The 18,354-nt window shown below is 35.9% G+C and overlaps 1 protein-coding gene across 1 annotated transcript; it reads left to right on the forward strand.

Annotated features, from left to right (window-relative positions):
• Positions 1–6,034: 6,034 nt before the first annotated feature.
• Positions 6,035–14,858, forward strand: LOC132615205 (uncharacterized). The gene is made up of 7 exons (XM_060329768.1): positions 6,035–6,483; positions 7,561–7,646; positions 7,963–8,109; positions 8,215–8,323; positions 10,296–10,419; positions 11,192–11,465; positions 14,478–14,858. Exons 1-7 carry the CDS (start codon positions 6,303–6,305, stop codon positions 14,583–14,585), a joined length of 1,029 nt encoding a protein of 342 aa, XP_060185751.1. The 5' UTR covers positions 6,035–6,302; the 3' UTR covers positions 14,586–14,858.
• Positions 14,859–18,354: the final 3,496 nt, after the last annotated feature.

Genomic DNA, 18,354 nt, shown 5'->3' on the forward strand with positions numbered 1-18,354 from the left:
TGCGAGGCGGCATATGCCTGTTCCGGCAGAATTTTTGTTTTTTGAAACTGAATTTATGCCTATTCCGACATAATTTCGTGATTTAAGTTAGTTTGTATGTGTTTTGATTTTTTGGTGTTTTTTCTTTTTGTTAATAATGTTGGTTTTTATGAAAGTTTATATGTTTTCCTGATTATAAACTTTAGTTTAAGATTTTTGGTGTTTTTTTTGTTTAGTAACCTGTGTTTTCATAAAGACTGTGTTTGTCTGAGACAACATATGCCCGGTCCGGCAGAGTTCTTGGTTTTTGAAACTGAAGTTATGCCGGTTCCAGCATAAAGTTATGCCTGTTCCGGCATAACTTCATGAATTAAGTTAATTTATGTGTGTCTTGGTTTTTTGGTGTTGTCTTGTTAATAATTTTTGTTTTTATGCAAGCTTATGTGTTTTTAGTGTTGTTTTGTTAATAATGTTTTGTTTTGGTTATGAAAAATGAAAGTTTGCCTCTCACGGCATACTTTGTAATTTTGTAAACTGAAGTTTTTCCCCTTCCAACAGACTTTTCTAATTCTTAACACTTGCGTAAATTTTTGTTTTGCTCATGAAAATGAAAGTTTGCCTCTAACAGCATACTTTGTTCTTTTGTAAAGTGAACTTCTGCCTCCTCCGGCAGACTTGTCTAATTCGTAACACTTGTGTACTTTTTAATTTTGCTTATGAAAATGAAAGTTTCCTCTAACAGCATACTTTGTTCTTTTGTAAAGTGAACTTCTGCCTCCTCCGGCATATTTTCTAGTTCTTAACACTCGTATACTTGATGTTTTGCTTATGAAAATGAAAGTTTGCCTCTAACAGCATACTTTGTTCTTTTGTAAAGTGAACTTCTGCCTCCTCTGGCAGACTTGTCTAATTCTTAGCACTTGTGTACTTTTTTATTTTGCTTATGAAAATGAAAGTTTCCTCTAACAGCATACTTTGTTCTTTTGTAAAGTGAACTTCTGCCTCCTCCGGCATACTTTTCTAGTTCTTAACACTTGTATACTTGATGTTTTGCTTATGAAAATGAAAGTTTGCCTCTAACAGCATACTTTGTTCTTTTGTAAAGTGAACTTCTGCCTCCTCCGGCATACTTTTCTAGTTCTTAACACTTGTATACTTGATGTTTTGCTTATGAAAATGAAAGTTTGCCTCTAACAGCATACTTTGTTCTTTTGTAAAGTGAACTTCTGCCTCCTCTGGCAGACTTGTCTAATTCTTAACACTTGTGTACTTTTTAATTTTGCTTATGAAAATGAAAGTTGCCTCTAACAGCATACTTTGTTCTTTTGTAAAGTAAACTTCTGCCTCCTCCGACATACTTTTCTAGTTCTTAACACTTGTATACTTGTTGTTTTGCTTATGAAAATGAAAGTTTGACTCTAACGACATACTTTGTTCTTTTGCAAGGCGAACTTCTACCTCCTCCGGCATACTTGTTCAAAACTTTGCCTGATTATTTTTTGTCAACTGAAGTTACTGTAATTTCAAGTCTAAGTCATTGAGCACTGTATACTAATCAAATGGAACGTATAAACTAATCAAAATCAGAACAAAGCAATAAATTTGATCAATTCTATGTTGTTGAGTAAAATTATGATTCGCAATGTTGAATCTCAACTGAATATCAGTTGTTTAGTTCATAGAAGATGATTTGTTGTTATTTTCAAATATTAACAAATCTAAACTTAATAAAGCATCAAATTGAGTTGAATTACGTTCAATTGAAATGCTATATATTATGTATTTACCTTTTCCGATGTTGTAGAAGCAAAATCAATGGAGATTTCTCCGGTGAAATGTTGAAATGATGGAACGATTGAAAGGTTTGTTGTTGGAATGATGGATAGGTTTAATTGGATGTTTGGGGTTCGTTACAGACTTTCAGGTTTTTATATGTTATGGGTAGGGGTAGTAACATCTTTTTCTTATTACTTTTAGCTCAGAAGGGCAAATATTAAAGACCACGCATTACAGGGGAAAAAATTAAAGACCAGCGCATTTGAAGGGCATTCGCGCCAATTGCCCACCCAGAATAAGAGCATTCCTGCGAATTGCCCATAAAGAACTTATTTTGGGGTGGTCTTTAACTTGGGGGCAATTCGCAATAATGCCCTTATTTTGGCGTGGTCTTTAATTTTTTCCCTTCGTTAGAACCCCTTAGTTTTAGGTTCAAACTCTTGCTCAGTCAAAAGTTTTAAAAAAAAATCGCAAGGTAAAATTTTGCTAACTTCAGACAGAGTTTGAATAAGGTAGACTTTTGCCTTCATGCATGCCAAACTCTACCTGAAGGTAAAACTTTGCCTTAAGGCTTGACTTTGATCCGAACAGACCTAAATTTATTACAAAATTCTGCTTTGTGATTTTTTTTATTTTATTTTTTATTGAGCTAGAATTTGAACCTCAAATCTCATGATATTAAGCTAAAAGGTCAAAAATTAAATATCGCTAATTTGAGGGTAAAAAATTAAATACCAGTGCATTTGAAGGATACTCCGCACAAAAAAAAAAGACTTTTACTTCAATATTATTGAGGCCCACAAAAACGAACTATTGGCCAATGATCATATTGTCCACTAGCCATTAAAATAAAAGATAAAATTTAATTATCTATAGTTTAGAGCGTCATAAAAAATGTAGTTGTCGTTTGCATCGTTGTATCAGACGAAAAAGTTGTATCGGGCGGGTATCAACTATATTAGCAAACGGGTATTAGTTTTATGAGCGAAAGAGTTGTATTCAAGTGTGTGTATCAGCTAGTTGTATCAGCTCATACAGCTACACGTGTTATTGTGTGTTTGCCACAAAACTCAAAATATAGCTGTTTTTTTAATTTTATTAAACTTAGCTATGTATATAGTAAATAAAGTCTAAATGTTTTCCACGTTACATAATATGCTTAAGTAAATAGGCAACCATAAATAGCTACTTTTCAGTCCTGAAAAAAAAAATACTATATTGAATTGCTTTGTCTAATAAGATTTTCCGATGAGTTATGTCTTTATCAGCTGTTGATTGAATAAGGTTGTAAAAAAAAGGGTGTGAAAGTGCTGTGTTTACAGCTAAGGTAATGAGTTGGTCTTTTGTATAAGGTTCTAGAAGTTTTTGGATTTTTGTGGGTAATGGGTCGGAGTCTGAATCCGAATCGAAAATGGATTCGGATCGGGTCGGGTCGTGGCGGATTACGATATGGGTGTTTTTTGTTGCCTCTTGTTTTTCTGGTCCTTGTTGATGATCTTTCGTTTTTTTATGTTGTTCTTAGTAGCCATGGAATTTTTGTGTTAAAGGTAGGATTTTTGGGTGAGAGTTTTGGTTATGGAATGAGAGGAAAGAGGAAGGGGAGAGGGAAGGGTTTTGGGTTTGTAATGGTGATGAAGTTTGGTTTAAGATTTTTTTATGGGATAAGTACATGACATAATAAACATATAGTGGGTATTGACATTTAGTAGCTATAGTTTAACTTAATTATTTCTCATAGCAAACATTTCTATATTAATGACATTTAGTAACTATATATATATATATACACGCACACAAAGTAGAATACCCATCACACTATTCATTTCCAACACAACGCTCCCATCTCTCTCTCCTCTCTTCCCCACTGTTCCGCCGCCGGCCACTACTGCTGGAGCTTCGGCGAAATCGATTTGCTCTATTTGAACAGAGCTAAAGAGAATATTGACGCCGCCATGGCTGCATAGCCAGAAAGGAAAGCAAGCAGAGCTCCGGTGAAATAGATTGGCGCCGGAGACGACACAACAACCACACGCCGCCAACCACCGCCTCTGTTTTACGCCGCCTCTGTTGCGCCATTGTTCTTCCGTATCCGATCGGAATTTTTCAGATTTGAAGGTGACGGTGATGACGACGGAGAAAAGAAGGTGAAGGAGAAGAAGATGTACACATATCTTATTAGAATTTTTGATCGGAAGTTTTTTCCAAATCTGTGTATACATACACTGTATACATATTTTTTGAAAGTTTTTTTTCCCAGATCTGTGTATACATATGGTGTATACATACACGGCATATAATATTTTTTGCGTTTTTCGAAAAAGATCTTTTTGCATACAAATGAATAGAGTGAATTAACGCCTGTATACAAATGAATACAATTAATTTTATTTTTTGTATTCAATATTTTGGGTGTATTCATTTTTTTTGGTGTACATATGTTGTATACAGTGTTTTTCGCCTGTTTTTGTTAATATTTTTGGTGTATTTATGTTGTATACGCCTATATTTGTTGTATACATATCGAAAAATATGGCGTGTTGTTAATTTTTGGTGTACATATGTTTTTATGTATTCATTTTTTACTCGCTGTATTTATGAATACAACAAGTCAATTTATGAATACAGATAATCATTTTCATGAATACAGTGAAAAAACAAGATTTTTTTTTTCGTTGTATTCATGAATACAGCAAAAATAAAAAATGAATATAGTGGAAAAAAACGTAGACAACCGTTGGTATCTGGATTATTGCTACAAAATGTAAATATTTTGGAACATTTGCTATGTGGCTTGATTAAAGTCCAAATGTTTGTCATTTATGTAGTTTGCCCTTGTTTTATTTTGTTTTTTGGGTAAGTAAACAAGGCTTTGGTTCAATATTATTGAGGCCCATAAAGACGAACTATTGGCCCATGATCATATAATCCACTACAAATAATTGCACGGGTGATCCCTCAAATGGAGTGCTCTTTAATTTTAGTCCTTTAAAATGGAACTTATGACTATAGAGGCATAAGTTTTTAAGGACGCGGATATAACTTATGGATATTATAATGTGTAACTTATAATTCTATAAGCATAAGTTTGATTTTGAAGGATAAAAAATTGAAGAGCTAACACATTTGAAGGCCAAAAATTAAAGAGCAACACATTTGAAGGACAAAAATTAAAGACCACCACAAAATAGAGAAAAAGTGCAAATGACCCAATTAGCTAGCGAAAAAAATATATTCATAAATAGTTACCGTTTAGAGCGCAATTGCGAAACGTAGCTACAATCTACGTATTTATTGAAACTCAGATGGAAAAGCTGTATCAGCTCATACAACTATGTGTGTATTGTGCGTTAGCTACAAAACCCAAAATATAACTACTTTCCGTAATTTTTTAAAACTATAGTTATGTATCGTAAATATAGTCTAAATGTGTGCCACGTCGTGTAATTTTTATTTTAAATAAATGGACAACCATAAATAACCACTTCTCAATCCTGTAAAATTACTACTACCTCTGTCCTTATTTATGTGATACACTTTCCTTTTTGGTCCGTCTAAAAAAGAGTGATACATTTCTTTATGGGAAAAGGGTAAAAAATATCTTTCTACTTTGGAAAAAGGGCTAAAAATATCCTCCGAACTTATTTTAGGTCAAAAATACCCCTCCCATCCTTAAAGTTTTCAAATATACCCCTGTCTTGACGGAAATTATCCCTCAAATAACCCGAAATCCTTTTTTAAACCCGCTCCATCATTTAAATCCGACCTAACTAAATAATAACCAATAAGATCCCCTTATTCCCCAATACGTAGGTATAAAATTTGAGGGAATTGGGGGAATAAGGTGATCTTATGGGTTATTATTTAGTTGGGTCGAGTTTAAATGATGGAACGAGTTTAAAAAATGATTTCGGGTTATTTTGGGGGATAATTTCCGTCAGGACAGGAGTATATTTGAAAACTTTAAGGACGGGAGGGTTATTCTTGACCCAAAATAAGTTCGGAAGATATTTTTAGCCCTTTTTCCAAAGTAGAGAGATATTTTTGACCCTTTTCCCTTTTTTATTTGGCAAGAATTTAACTTTAAATTTTATTTTTTACGATTAACGAGATGATTTATAATCACACAAATATCATTGGTTTGTTTTAGATTACAAGGTTCAAAAGCATTTCTTTATTTCTTAAATTCTATATCCAATCAAATTATATCGGATAAATTGAAACCGTGAGAGTACTACTATATTGAATTTCTTCACCCATTACTAACGAGAATAAACGCACTCACAATTGACTATTTCCGCAAATCCCATAGTCATTAGGTTAGACAACCCGAGGGACGGACAATTTTATAGCGTTTGAGTTTCTCTTGTTTGTTGTCACCTCAACCTCAGACAACACAGGAGAAAACAAAACAAACTCCTTCTTAAACAGCCAGTAACAACAAATGATCAGAGACAGAGATACATAGCTGATATACATATATATACAATTCTTGATCATTTGTACAAATTCTCTCTGTCTCTGTTAACAATTGTGAGTGAAAAAAAAAAATGTCAAAAGAAATAGAAATGGGTGATCACTCAACAGAGTCATCTCCTTTGATCCCTCCTCCTTTGATCATCACTCAACCTAATAATAATAATAATGATGATGATGATGATGATGATATAATAGACCTTGAAGCAGGTCCTGTTGAACAAATTCAATGCCGTATTTGCCTTGAATCTGACGGTTAGTTTTTTTTTTTTTTTTTTTTTTTTTGAGATTTCTCATTCATTATTTTACTTAGTGGGGTTCAAAGTTACAATTCTTGAGATCCCTTAATCTCAAGATTGTAAAGTATCTAAATTTCATAAACTGGAAATTCTTAGTGGACCTAGTTAGGAATAAGAGATAGACCATGTTGGTTATATTTACATTAAAATCAGTGTAGAGATAAGTATGGGATTTTAGAGATTCTCCAGTTTTAGAAAATTGTCTTATAATACAAATTCTTGAAATTTGCACCAAAGGGCGTGGCCCGGTGTTTAATGAAGTGATTGAGAACCATGAAAGTTCAATTTTTCAAATTAGGTGATTTTTTGCCATCTGTCTAAGCCTTGGCGGACAGAATTACCCGTATTTGTGTTGTTGGAGGTAGCAGGTACCTTGTGGAATTAGTCGAGGTACGACAAACCAGCCTGGACACCACGGTTACTTAAAAAACACATTTTTTTATAAAAATTAAAAAAAAATTGGGTAGGGAGTGGAAAAGGGCCGCCAACTAGTTTGGATAGAGGCGTAGTAGTTGGTCTGTGTGTAGTAATCACGACTCGTAAAAAAACTGCCTTTTGCAGTGAGTTGTGCAGTCAGCTGTTCTGAAAATTCTTAGTGAAGTGGGATTCTTTACGTTCGAAATTGAAAGGTTGGTTATTTATGAGAATTGGGTGTCCAAAAATGTGGCTTTTGCCCCTTCCGAAAACCTAAATTGTCCCAGCCTAAGTGCACCGGTTGCATTACGATGTTCTTCACATCAATGGGAGAGTGAGGCTGACTGAAGTTAAATTTTGTCTAGAAAGGTGAAAATGCAGGGTTGGTTATGTTTGTGTACTCTCCCTTAGGAAAGAAACTGGTTGTTAGGTTGTGTAAAAGAGATAGAAGAAAAAGCATTTTTCAGGAAAAGTGTTGTGTATTATTGTAGATGCCTGATTCTTCTTGTTGAAATCCTTGTTCTTTAGTTTATTCAAGTGCTTATTAGCATACATCTATATGATGACTCCATGCTTTTGATAATTGAGATGCTTGCAAATGTTTCAATTTGTCCTTTAGGTAGGGATTTTATAGCACCTTGCAAGTGCAAGGGAACATCAAAGTATGTCCATCGTGAGTGCCTTGATCATTGGCGTTCTGTCAAGGTACATTTTCAGCCTTTTCGATCAGCTCTTTTTAAAGGAAGTTTTGACTTATTATCTAGGTTTATGTTTTTAATTACTCTTTCTGGTTCTTGGAACTCGTCATAAATTCATAGATGAAAAGGATCAGGATTCAAATTGTATTTATGCGTGCATATATCTTCTTTTGGACTTGTTGTTTTACTTATAAGCTTTTGTTTTGTGTTTGTAAGAGCCAAATATTAAAATGATGGTGAGGCTTTATGAACCTGGTTAAGCTCGAACCACCAAAATTGCAATGTTATCTGCTCATAGCAATTTTTTTTTTTTTTTTTTACAGGAAGGATTTGCCTTTGCCCATTGCACTACTTGCAAAGCTCCCTATCATTTGAGAGTTCATGTTCATGCTGATAGAAAATGGCGAACTTTGAAGTTCCGATTTTTTGTAACCAGAGACATTTTGTCCATCTTTCTTGCGGTTCAGCTTGTAGGTGACTGGCATTCTTTAGTTTTGTTATTTGATTATTGAGATGTCTCTTTAATTCACTATGCAGAAAATATCTTCAATTGATCGCTTAATTTTCTGTTGCAGGTTATAGCTTCATTGGGATACATAGTTTACATCATTGATACATACAAGATGTCTTGGCTTCGTTTGATTTGGGGATTCGATAGTGAACTAAGCTTCTACTACATATGCGGTAAAACATTTTGAGCTTCAGTAGTCCACGTATATGTTTAGCTACGTATCTTACTTTTAAGTGCTTTATTGTCATTAGCATTTTTTCTGTTAATTGTAATGTCCTCTTTATCGTTTCCTATGGGATTTAAATCTTCTTCTTTGTTTTCTTTCTTTCCATCTAAATTATTTTTATGATTGATAATGTTTTTGAGAAATTTATTCATAAAAAATTTCTCAAGGATGGGGGGTTATCTACTGCAAGAACCTTAAGCTGCTATCCTTGTTTTGCTTCATTTAATGGTAAATTCTTTCTATGTAGTGAGGATCCTTTGTTGTCCCTGCTTGGACGAGAACCTTTTGGCATAATAATTGTCGGTTAGCAAAACTAAATTGCTTATTAGTAATATTTTGAGTACCATCCATGGTTTTTGCTGGAGAGATCAGACCGTGCACCACTGCTTGGCCCCTATCATCATCTTTTTTTCCTCGGCAAAAGAGAAGAGGAAGGAGAAAGGGGGCATGGGTTCTGAAAAAATAAGCAGCTAAAAAAGCTAATGTATTGATGAATCGTTGCTTAACACAAATAGCTAATATTACTTTAGTCACATTCCAATCAAGGTCTTTCCTCCTCCTTTTTTGACTAAACTCTCCCGTCACGATCACCGGTGTCCAAGTGTCAAGTCCCGAGGGCTTGTGTCTGCCAAGATCTTCCTTTTTTCTTTTTAGTCTTTCCTCACAATGAACCGAAAGGTGAGCCAGGTGAGAGGCAGGCGTCTCAAGGTTTAAGTCATCTTTTTCCATAGTAGTCATCCAACAAGACAGGGAAAGAAATAACTATCACTCGAGAAAGTGCCCCCCTTTCTGCCTTTCTTGCTTGATTCGTCTTTCATGTTAGTGTCTTTCCCGGACTGCGAGGTGTGAAGCTATATTGTACTAAGACAAATGAAAAATTTAGAAAATGAGAGATTTTAAAAAAAATAACTCCTAAACTCAAAACTGGACCGGAAATGCCCATTTTGAGACCCTTCATAGCTCATCTGGGGCAGGGAAGGGATCATGGGAAGCGTATACTGGCAGTGGAAAAAGGGGATTGGGGGGAGAGAAGGGTTTTTTTAACTGAGGTAGGTGTTAGTTGGGTGCGGGGAGGGTACGAGGAAGTTATTGGAGGCTGGCAGAGGGAGTGATCTGATGGGATGACCCGCGAAGGTGGTTATTGGTAGGGCAGTTCGCAAAAAGGGAAAAGGAAATGGAAGAAATAAGAGAAGCAGGAACATTTGTCATTCCAAGCTTATCCAGAAGGATTATCCTCCTCAGCTTACACTGCCGTCCTCCAAAAGGATAGTTTTATCAGGTCTATATGAATAATCTATCCTGCTAATAATCAGCGAGAGTTTTGTCTGTCCTTCTAGCGCATAGTTCATTAAATAAAGATCTTAGGCCTGTTTTCCTTTTGATTTTGAGTTTCTATGGGTGATACATTTTGTCCTGATTATTAAGATTTCAGACACGGATTGGAAGACCATTTTCAGAAGAGTGTTTACTTAGCTATCCTAGGAATTTGTGGAGTAAGAGGGTTACATTTTCTTCAAATCAAAGTCTGAACAACTTAAACTAGGCACAAAGTTCTCCACCTTTCCATTCCTTGGATTTGGTGAGCCTATTATATCCTCCCGTTCCTAAGAAGAGGGACCAACTCAAAGAAATGGAGAGAAAAAGGAAGCAGAAAATCCAACTTTCAGAAAAAAAAAAAATTGTAACGATTGATCTGTTTCTTGCCTTATCCAGGGAATAAACATCCCTTTTTGTCTGCATCATCAGGACATGGAAGGAATCTCCATGCTGCATTCCTATCAAGATAAAGATAGATTGCCCACACAAAACTGTCTCCATATTTCTCTGTACTAAATAAATTTGATGCTTAGCATTTTTCCTTCGATATGTAAACCTTTGTATGCTGTTAAATTTATGCTCTTGGTCCTGAACTTTTGCAGGGGCACTATTGTTTTTTGCTTTGCTTGGCCTATCTGGTTGCTTTATAACTTGTTACGACCGAAGAGTACGCAATGATTTGGCTCAGCCCTGCCGTGAAGTGTGCCTTTGCTGCTGTCATCCTGGGTACATATGACGCCTTTGATAACCTTTACTCTCATTTTCTTACTTTAACATCATAATAACTATAATACTGCAGTACCTTACCAGGTTTTTTTTTTTTTTTTTTTTTTTTAAAAAAAAACTATATTACTGCAGTCTTCTTTCTTCCAGTTTTCCCTTCTTCAATTGTCAAACCAAAAAGAAATAGAAGGATGACCTGCAGGAACTAGTTGTTCTCCACATGGCTTCGGCTCTATACTTGATATTGCTAGACTCTACAAAGATTATGCATTGATAGTCTCCTGGATAGGAACTAAAAAGTCCTTGTTTCTTCTCTGAGAAAGAAGAATCGTATGGTTAATTTAAGAGTTACATTTATTTGGGACTTATGTTGCTCGGACTCTCCAAAAATGTTGTCGTACTCGTGCTAGATCCTCCAAAAATGTACTACTTTTGGAGGATCCGTACACGCACCCGACAACATTTTTGAAGAGATTGAGCAACATAGTTTGGGACTAGTCTTGCTGCTATAGGACATGCTTCTTGTGTAAAAATCCATTTTCTTTAGATTTTGTTCTATATTCGACAGTTGTATAGAGATTACCAATACTTACATGCTAAAAGCATCCTTGAAACGTTTTGTATATCAGTTTTTTGATTGTTCGTTTCTTCCTGATCTTTATCTGCTGTAACATTTTGTAGAATAGTAACTCCGATTTTTTTTTTTTTTGGTTACGCTACTTTTTGAGGTTTAATAATGTATCATTGTTCTTTTTCGTTGGTAATGTCCTTGCAGAGTCTGTGCCGACTGTCATTTGCCTGGTACACTCTGCATGTGGACTGATTGTACCACATGCTTTGAAGGTTGTGCTAGTATGGCAGGTGAATGCGGAGGTTGCTTAGGAGGTGCTGGTGAAGCGGGGTTGCCAGTTTTGTTTATAGTGGCTCTGGTCATGCTTGGACTGTTTACTGTCATTGGCATATTTTACAGTGTTTTGGTGGCTACGATGGTCGGACAGAGAATCTGGCAGCGGCACTACCACATACTTGCAAAAAGAATGCTGACAAAGGTGAGTGAAATCCTTCTTTTCTCTTATCTTTTCATTGTTCTGAAGTGTTCGATAGCATATCAATGTCTATCCATGAAGGTGGATGTTGATCCATTTTTTGTAACCATAAATAATCGCCAATAAGAATTAGGTCGGTTTTGTCGGAAAATCCAAGTTATGACAATAAATTTAGTTTACCAAACTGTAGTGTGGGATCAACCCCAAAGATTTCGGTCAGAGCCGGCATATGCAAGGACATGAATAGCATTCACCTTTTTACTTTTCTTATAGCTGCTTCTGGCAGTACTTTGGATAAGATTGCAGACTTGCAAGTTACCATCACCTATTCATACAAAGTGTTAAAATTCCCCAAGTTACTGCAGTAAATATGCCATCTGATATTTATTCAACCACTGCAAAATGTTTGCACCACCTCTTTGTTTGGGTTACTGTATTGGGGGAGGCATTTCAACGTTCCATGTCATTCCTATAACAAGAATCTTGAGACATCCATTGTTTGGTCCAATGTATCCTTTGTGTTACTCTCTCTATCCCAATCTATGTCGGTTTTTTGACTGGGCACGAACTTTAAGTAAGGACTTTCAAAGTTGTGATTTAAAACAATCCATAAACATTTGTGTGGCTATAAAACATCTCACTAAGGGTGTGTTCGATATGGAGTAAAACATTTTCCAGAAAATGTTTTACAATTTTCTCATGTTCGTTTGGTCAAAATTTTGAAAAATATTTTCTTTTGGAAAACATTTTCCTCAAAATTAGGGAAAATGACTTCCTTAACAAAAGTAGGGAAAACAAGTTCACAAGTTCATTCCACCAACCACCCTACCACCACCCAACCCAACTCCAACCACTCCCAACACCCACCCACCCCCCCCCCCCCCCCCCAAAAAAAAGTTATTTTTTTTGGAAAAAAGGTTTTGACATTATTTCCCCCCACAAAAAAATTATTTTTTTTTGAAAAAAAAGGTTTTGACTTTTTTTTTTGAAAAAAAAGGTTTTGACTTTTTTTTTTGCACCCCCCCCACCCAGCACCCTACCCCACCCCCACAAAAAAAATATTTTTTTTGAAAACAAAGGTTGACTTTTTTTTTTGCACCCCGCCCCACGCAGCACCCTACCCCACCTCCGTACCCCCCACAAGCCCCACGCCACCCCGCACCCTACCCCCCCCCCCCCCCCCCCCCCAAAAAAAATGAAAAAAGTTGACAATTAAAAAAATTGAAACTTTGCGTGGTTAAAAATTAAAACTTTTGGAGGGGGTCATCGGGTATTGGGGGGGGGGGGGGGGGAGGTGGGTGGTGAAAAGTTTTTTTTTTTTTTTTTTTGTAGGGGGTGTAGAAACCCGCAAAAGACAATAAAAAACTTCAAAAAAAATTGTTGGGGTTGGGAGTGGGGGGGGGGGGGGGTTGTTGGTGTGGTATGGGTTCCACGCAAGGGGGGAGGGGGGGGTGATGTGGGATGTGGTCGTGTAGAAAATTCAAAAAAAAAATAAAATTAAAAACTTCAAAAAAAATGTTGTGGGGGGAGGGTGGGTGGGGGTAGGGTGCGGGGGCTTAGGGGTGGGTGGGTGGGAGTGGGGTGTGGGTGGGAGTATGGGGTTGGGTTGGAGTTGGTGAGGGTTAGGGGTGGGGGTGCAAAAAACAAAAACAAAAAAATTAAAAGAATTTTTTTTTGGAAGGGGGGGGGGGGGGGGGGGTCGTAGGTGGATGGGTGGGAGTGGGGTGTGGGTGGGGGGTATGGGGTTGGGTTGGAGTTGGTGAGGCTTAGATGAGTATTTTCCGGAAAACCTTTTCTATCAACCAAACGAACATGAGAAAATAAGTAAGAAATTCACTTATTTTCCACTACTCAAACGAACATGAGAAAATAAGTGGAAATTCACTTATTTTCTAGGAAAACATTTTTCAGGAAAACATTTTCCTTGGAAAACATTTTCATCCATAGCGAACACACCCTAAGTGTAAAATGAGAATTTTAAGGTTAAATTGTTTCTAATTAAAGTATGATATTCTTTTTGGAACAGACTAAAATGGAGAGTATGACACGTAAATTGAGACAGAGCATTTGTTAGTTATGGAGGAAAACATTTTCCAGAAAACGTTTTCCAATTTTCCTATGTTTGGTTGGTCAAAATCTTTGGAGAAAATAATTGTCCTATGTTTGGTTGGTCAAAATCTTTGGAGAACATTTTCTCTAGGAAAACAAGTTCTTGAAAATGACTTCCCTAGTGGAAGTAGGGAAATTGAGTTCCACTAGTGTCATTCCACATTGATTGGGTCTCTTCCCCCACCTTCATAGCCCCCATCCCACCACCTCCAAACTCTTAACCCCCCGCCCCTACCTTCCATAGTGTTTGCATAGATTATATATAAATGTTTTTGCGATAATACTTACGTACCAAACACAAAAAGATAGGTAAGAAAACCTTTCTAAAAAGAAAATAGGTAAGTAAACCACTTACTTTCAACATTTTCCTTCATACAACACACACTGAGAGGGAGTAGCGTTTTTCTCAATTCCCTCTCTCTTCGTTCTCAAACCAGAAACTCTTAAGACCTAAACTTCTAAATGGTTTATTATGTTCAAACTTTCTTTTTCTATTGCTTAAGCTTCAATATTATTACTCATTCTTTGTCATGGAACCCGTTTTACTGAAAGTTGTTTAATGTAATGCTAGTTTAATTAATCATCACGAAAGTGGTTCTGGTGTCGGAGTTGTGAAGGCTTTCATGAATCTCTCATGATTGCTGAATGATGGGGAGCCTTGGTCCTTGGAGAACAGTAAAGATGTCTTCATGTGACCTATAGGTCACAGGTTAGGAATGTGTCAGGGTAGGTTGCCTACATCACACTCCGTTGGTATACAGCCCTTCCCCGCACCCTGTGTGAACGCGAAATGCTTCATGCACTGGACTCTCCTTTTTACTCATGATTCTTGAATGATGGCTATTTATAATCACTATAGTATATTGGATACTAGGCTCCTGAGAATGTTTCTCATTGTTGTTTTAGGAATACGTCGTAGAGGATGTTGATGGTGAGGATACTGGAAATGATTGGTCCCCTCCACCTCTCCCACAAGAGCATGTTCAGCAACTGAAAGCACTTGGACTGCTGTGAAACCTGAAGGACTTTTACATAGTCGACAGAAACTAGGAATGGACTGAAACTCCATCTCATTTGGAGGCCTCCGTTATGGTCCTCAAGTTTTTATGCATCTAGATAACGTCAGAATTTTTCTCATTGTTTGATGGAAAATCTCATGAGTTCAGTGTTGTCAATTTTGTTCATAGTTTATGAACAATCGCATGTAATTGTCAAGAAAACTGATCATTCTAGTTCTGAATGATCTCATATGCAATTGTCAATAAAGCTGATCATTAATAACCTAAATCAAACAACAGGAAGTATTCTATATATAGTTCCCTTCAATGACTCTCTACAAATACTTCTATCAGATAAGCTAAGTTAAAAAGAAGTTGTCAATTTTGTATGTAGAGAGTTATACTATTATCCTCCTAGAAGACAGAGCTAGAGGGGCGAAAGGGGGTTTATCTGAACCCTCTTCGCTGGAAAATCATATTGTATATAACTCAATTTTTTTGTTTATGTATATATAGTAAATGATGAATCCCTTTAATGAAAATTCTGCCTCCGCTACTGCCTCCTAGGACTTAATATTCCACATTCTGATATATGGTCGAGGATGGATTCCGGTAAATCCAGTCCCCAAATGCCATAGTTGTGAACATTGGTGATATTATGGAGGTACATCAACAACATATTCATACTTGTTTGTCTTATAATAGTATCCAACGAATACTAACAGTGTTCACTTTTGACAAATTTAAAGGACCAAAATTGTTCAGAAATATATTTGAAGGGCTACTTTGAATCTACCTTCAAACATAAGGAACCATTTTTGTCATTTTCACGTATGCAAACATTTAGGAATATTCAAAGTTGATGGTTGAATTGTTCCTATTAAGCATGTTTGGAGCAATGGGTGTAGGGGTGCTTATCGGGCGGTTCGGTTGGATAATTGTGCTTAACGGTTCGGCTTATTGGATATCGGTTTTTAAATATCTCAATCCGCTAACCAACCAATAAGATATCGGTTGGTTCGGAGTGGATTTAGCAGTTAATGATCGGTTAGCGATCAGTTTATCGGTTAATTAATAAAGCATATGAGATTTTTTTTTCCTCTCTTTGCTCGGACTATTGCATCAATGCAAAATTATCGAAACACAAAAGGCGCAATATTGATAGTGTATAGGTTGCAAACTCACATTTGACCCTATTTGCTTCACATCACAAGGTTTAAATGGATGTATTACTCATGGTGGGTATTCTTGGGACACATGATTTTAAATTATTGGAAATACGAATTAAATTTTCACTAAAGTACCGTTATTAAATAAACTGTGTAGATTAAGTATCATATTTTCATATTAAAGCATGTCAATGTCCATAAGAAAACTTATTTTTCTCAAACAACCACTAATAATTCTATCTCGTTCTCATCTTCACTATAGAAAAGGGAAGAAACATCCAAGGAAAGTAAAAACGTTTTGAATGATTCTAGTTGGTAACATGAGATAATAAGAAACAAACACCAGGCAGAAACAATAAGGAAAATGAGAAATTGCTACCATGTTGCGGGAAGAAAAATGAATTTTAGGCTCAAAGATTAGTATTTCTAATCTTTAGTACTTTATATACATGGGGATTTATTTATAATTTAATTATTCTTAACGGGTTAACGGCTAAACCGATAAGGAAAATAAGGAAATCGCCCCCCGCACCGTTAAGCCGTTAACGATAAAATTCCAAACCATTCCCCATTCGTTAATCCAATTACCCGATACGAATAAACCAATAAACCTATTTTGCGGTTGGGTTATCGGTTGCGGTTCGGTTTTGAACAGCCCTAAATGGGTGTACAAAAAGCATTGAGCATGGAGCCTGAGGCGGATTCAAAATTTGAAGTTTATGAGTTTCTACGACGATCTCAAGTTAATATACAATAATAATAATAATAATAATAATAATAATAATAATAATAATAATAATAATTAGGTTTACAATCAAATATTTATAGATATACTGAATTTTTAATGCATATATGATTTGAGAAGAAGCTACTAAGTTCACGTGTGCACCCATACATTAGAAGCTAGATCCGCCTCTAATAGAATTGTTCTACAAATGAGTAAAAAGGCAAGAATGTCAATTTGTGCAATCTTTCCAATTCTAAATGAAGAGGTGGAAATTGGTCCAGTGCTGGAACAATTTTTTATAATTATAATCGTAAATTAGAAGAAGATTAAATGTGGTGATTACCTGAGAAATACTTTGGCAAGGAAAATGGAAAGCAACTGGAAAGTGGAAGAACTCCAATTTTATTTTCTTTATTAAGAGCACGATTTAAAATTTACTTAGTGAATAGTAGCACTTAATTACCTAAAGTCAAGTTTGAAGATCTACTAATTTCCTAGAAAATAAACCTCGTGTTTAAATGGTACGTGAAAAATATTTTTCAAAGAAATATGTGTATTAAAAATTTACAATAATATTAGCAAATCGGGTAGTGTTTTCCTAAAATTGAGTCTTAGAATTTATAATGATATCTAAAGATTTGTTGGAGCAAATGATTTAAAAGTTAAGATAAATTGTGAAAGAAATGAGTTTCATCCATAAGAGAGAGTGAATTATATTTCTTGAAAAACATTTTTCTAGTGTCCAAACATAAGAAAATGACTTTCTCATCAGAAAGTATTTACTTCCATCATACCAAACACGCCCAAACTCTAAACGGCTAGCTGCCAAGCCGATTCAACATTTTTTCAGAAGTGACCAACAACAACATACATAGTGTGATCTCACAAGTGGGGTCTGAATAGGGTAAGATGTATACAAACTTTACCCTTACCTTTATGAGATAGGAAGGTTGTTTCCTATAAACCCTCGGCTCGAAAGAAAAGACAGTGATGTGACAACAAATATCAAGGTAAAAAGCATGATTGACGTATATAGCAACCAACAACAAGTTTTACCTGTGTGTGCGTCCATTTTAGGTTCATTTTTTTTTGTCTCACAAAATGTTGCCTCACACTAGGGCTGTGCATGTTAACGGTTAAATCAATAACCCGAACCGATAATTGGGTTATTGGGTTAATGGTTCGGGTTAGTGGGTTAATGGTTCGGGTATCGGGTGGTGTTCTATAGTTATTGGGGTATCGGTTAGGGTCTCGAGTTCACCACTTTTGTTAACGGGTGAACCGATAACCCGATAACCATTTATTTAATTACAATTATATCTTTCCATATATAACCTTTCATATATAATTTGTGGAGTCCAGCCCAGTGAATTCATTCCATTATTACCCTTCCATATATAATTCCTTAGTAAATCCTAAGTCAATTTATTTCTCACTGGTGAAGTTAACTGTAAGGTTTTACAAGAACTTAACCCGAATGTCAAAGCTTCTAATTGCTTCCAAAGGTGTGAAACAAACTTTACCAAGCATCAAGTACCAAATGCTTGTGGAAATAACTTGCAGGCAGCTAACAGCTCCTCTCTACAATTTTGTGCCACTAATGCAACGAGTAAAGAGAGCAAAAATGAGGAGAGTTGTTGAGGACTCCAATGAAGAAGCATAAAAAAGACAACATTGTCAAATTGGAAAGCAGTCAGCAGGGAACTAGGATTCATGTAAATATGAAGAAAAAGTTTCAAGTTTTTAATGTCTTGGAGATGCCAGTCAGCTTCCAGTTTCAAACTCCATTTATAGCTAACTGTTACAGGCACTTTCTTTTGTAGCTACTTTATTCATTTTGCATCTCGTTAATTCGTTTCTGATTCTTCTTTGAAGATGAATTCTTTGTT

The sequence above is a fragment of the Lycium barbarum genome, chromosome 10, assembly GCF_019175385.1.
Source record: "Lycium barbarum isolate Lr01 chromosome 10, ASM1917538v2, whole genome shotgun sequence".
NCBI lineage: Eukaryota > Viridiplantae > Streptophyta > Magnoliopsida > Solanales > Solanaceae > Lycium > Lycium barbarum.

What these genes read in the sequence shown, in the direction of transcription:
- LOC132615205 (XM_060329768.1), top strand. Translation starts at nt 6,303, where the DNA reads ATGTCAAAAGAAATAGAAATGGGTGATCACTCAACAGAGTCATCTCCT. An exon ending in TATTTGCCTTGAATCTGACG is followed by an intron (nt 6,484 to 7,560) that starts GTTAGTTTTTTT and finishes TTTGTCCTTTAG; the next exon opens with GTAGGGATTTTATAGCACCT. An exon ending in CTTTGCTGCTGTCATCCTGG is followed by an intron (nt 10,420 to 11,191) that starts GTACATATGACG and finishes ATGTCCTTGCAG; the next exon opens with AGTCTGTGCCGACTGTCATT.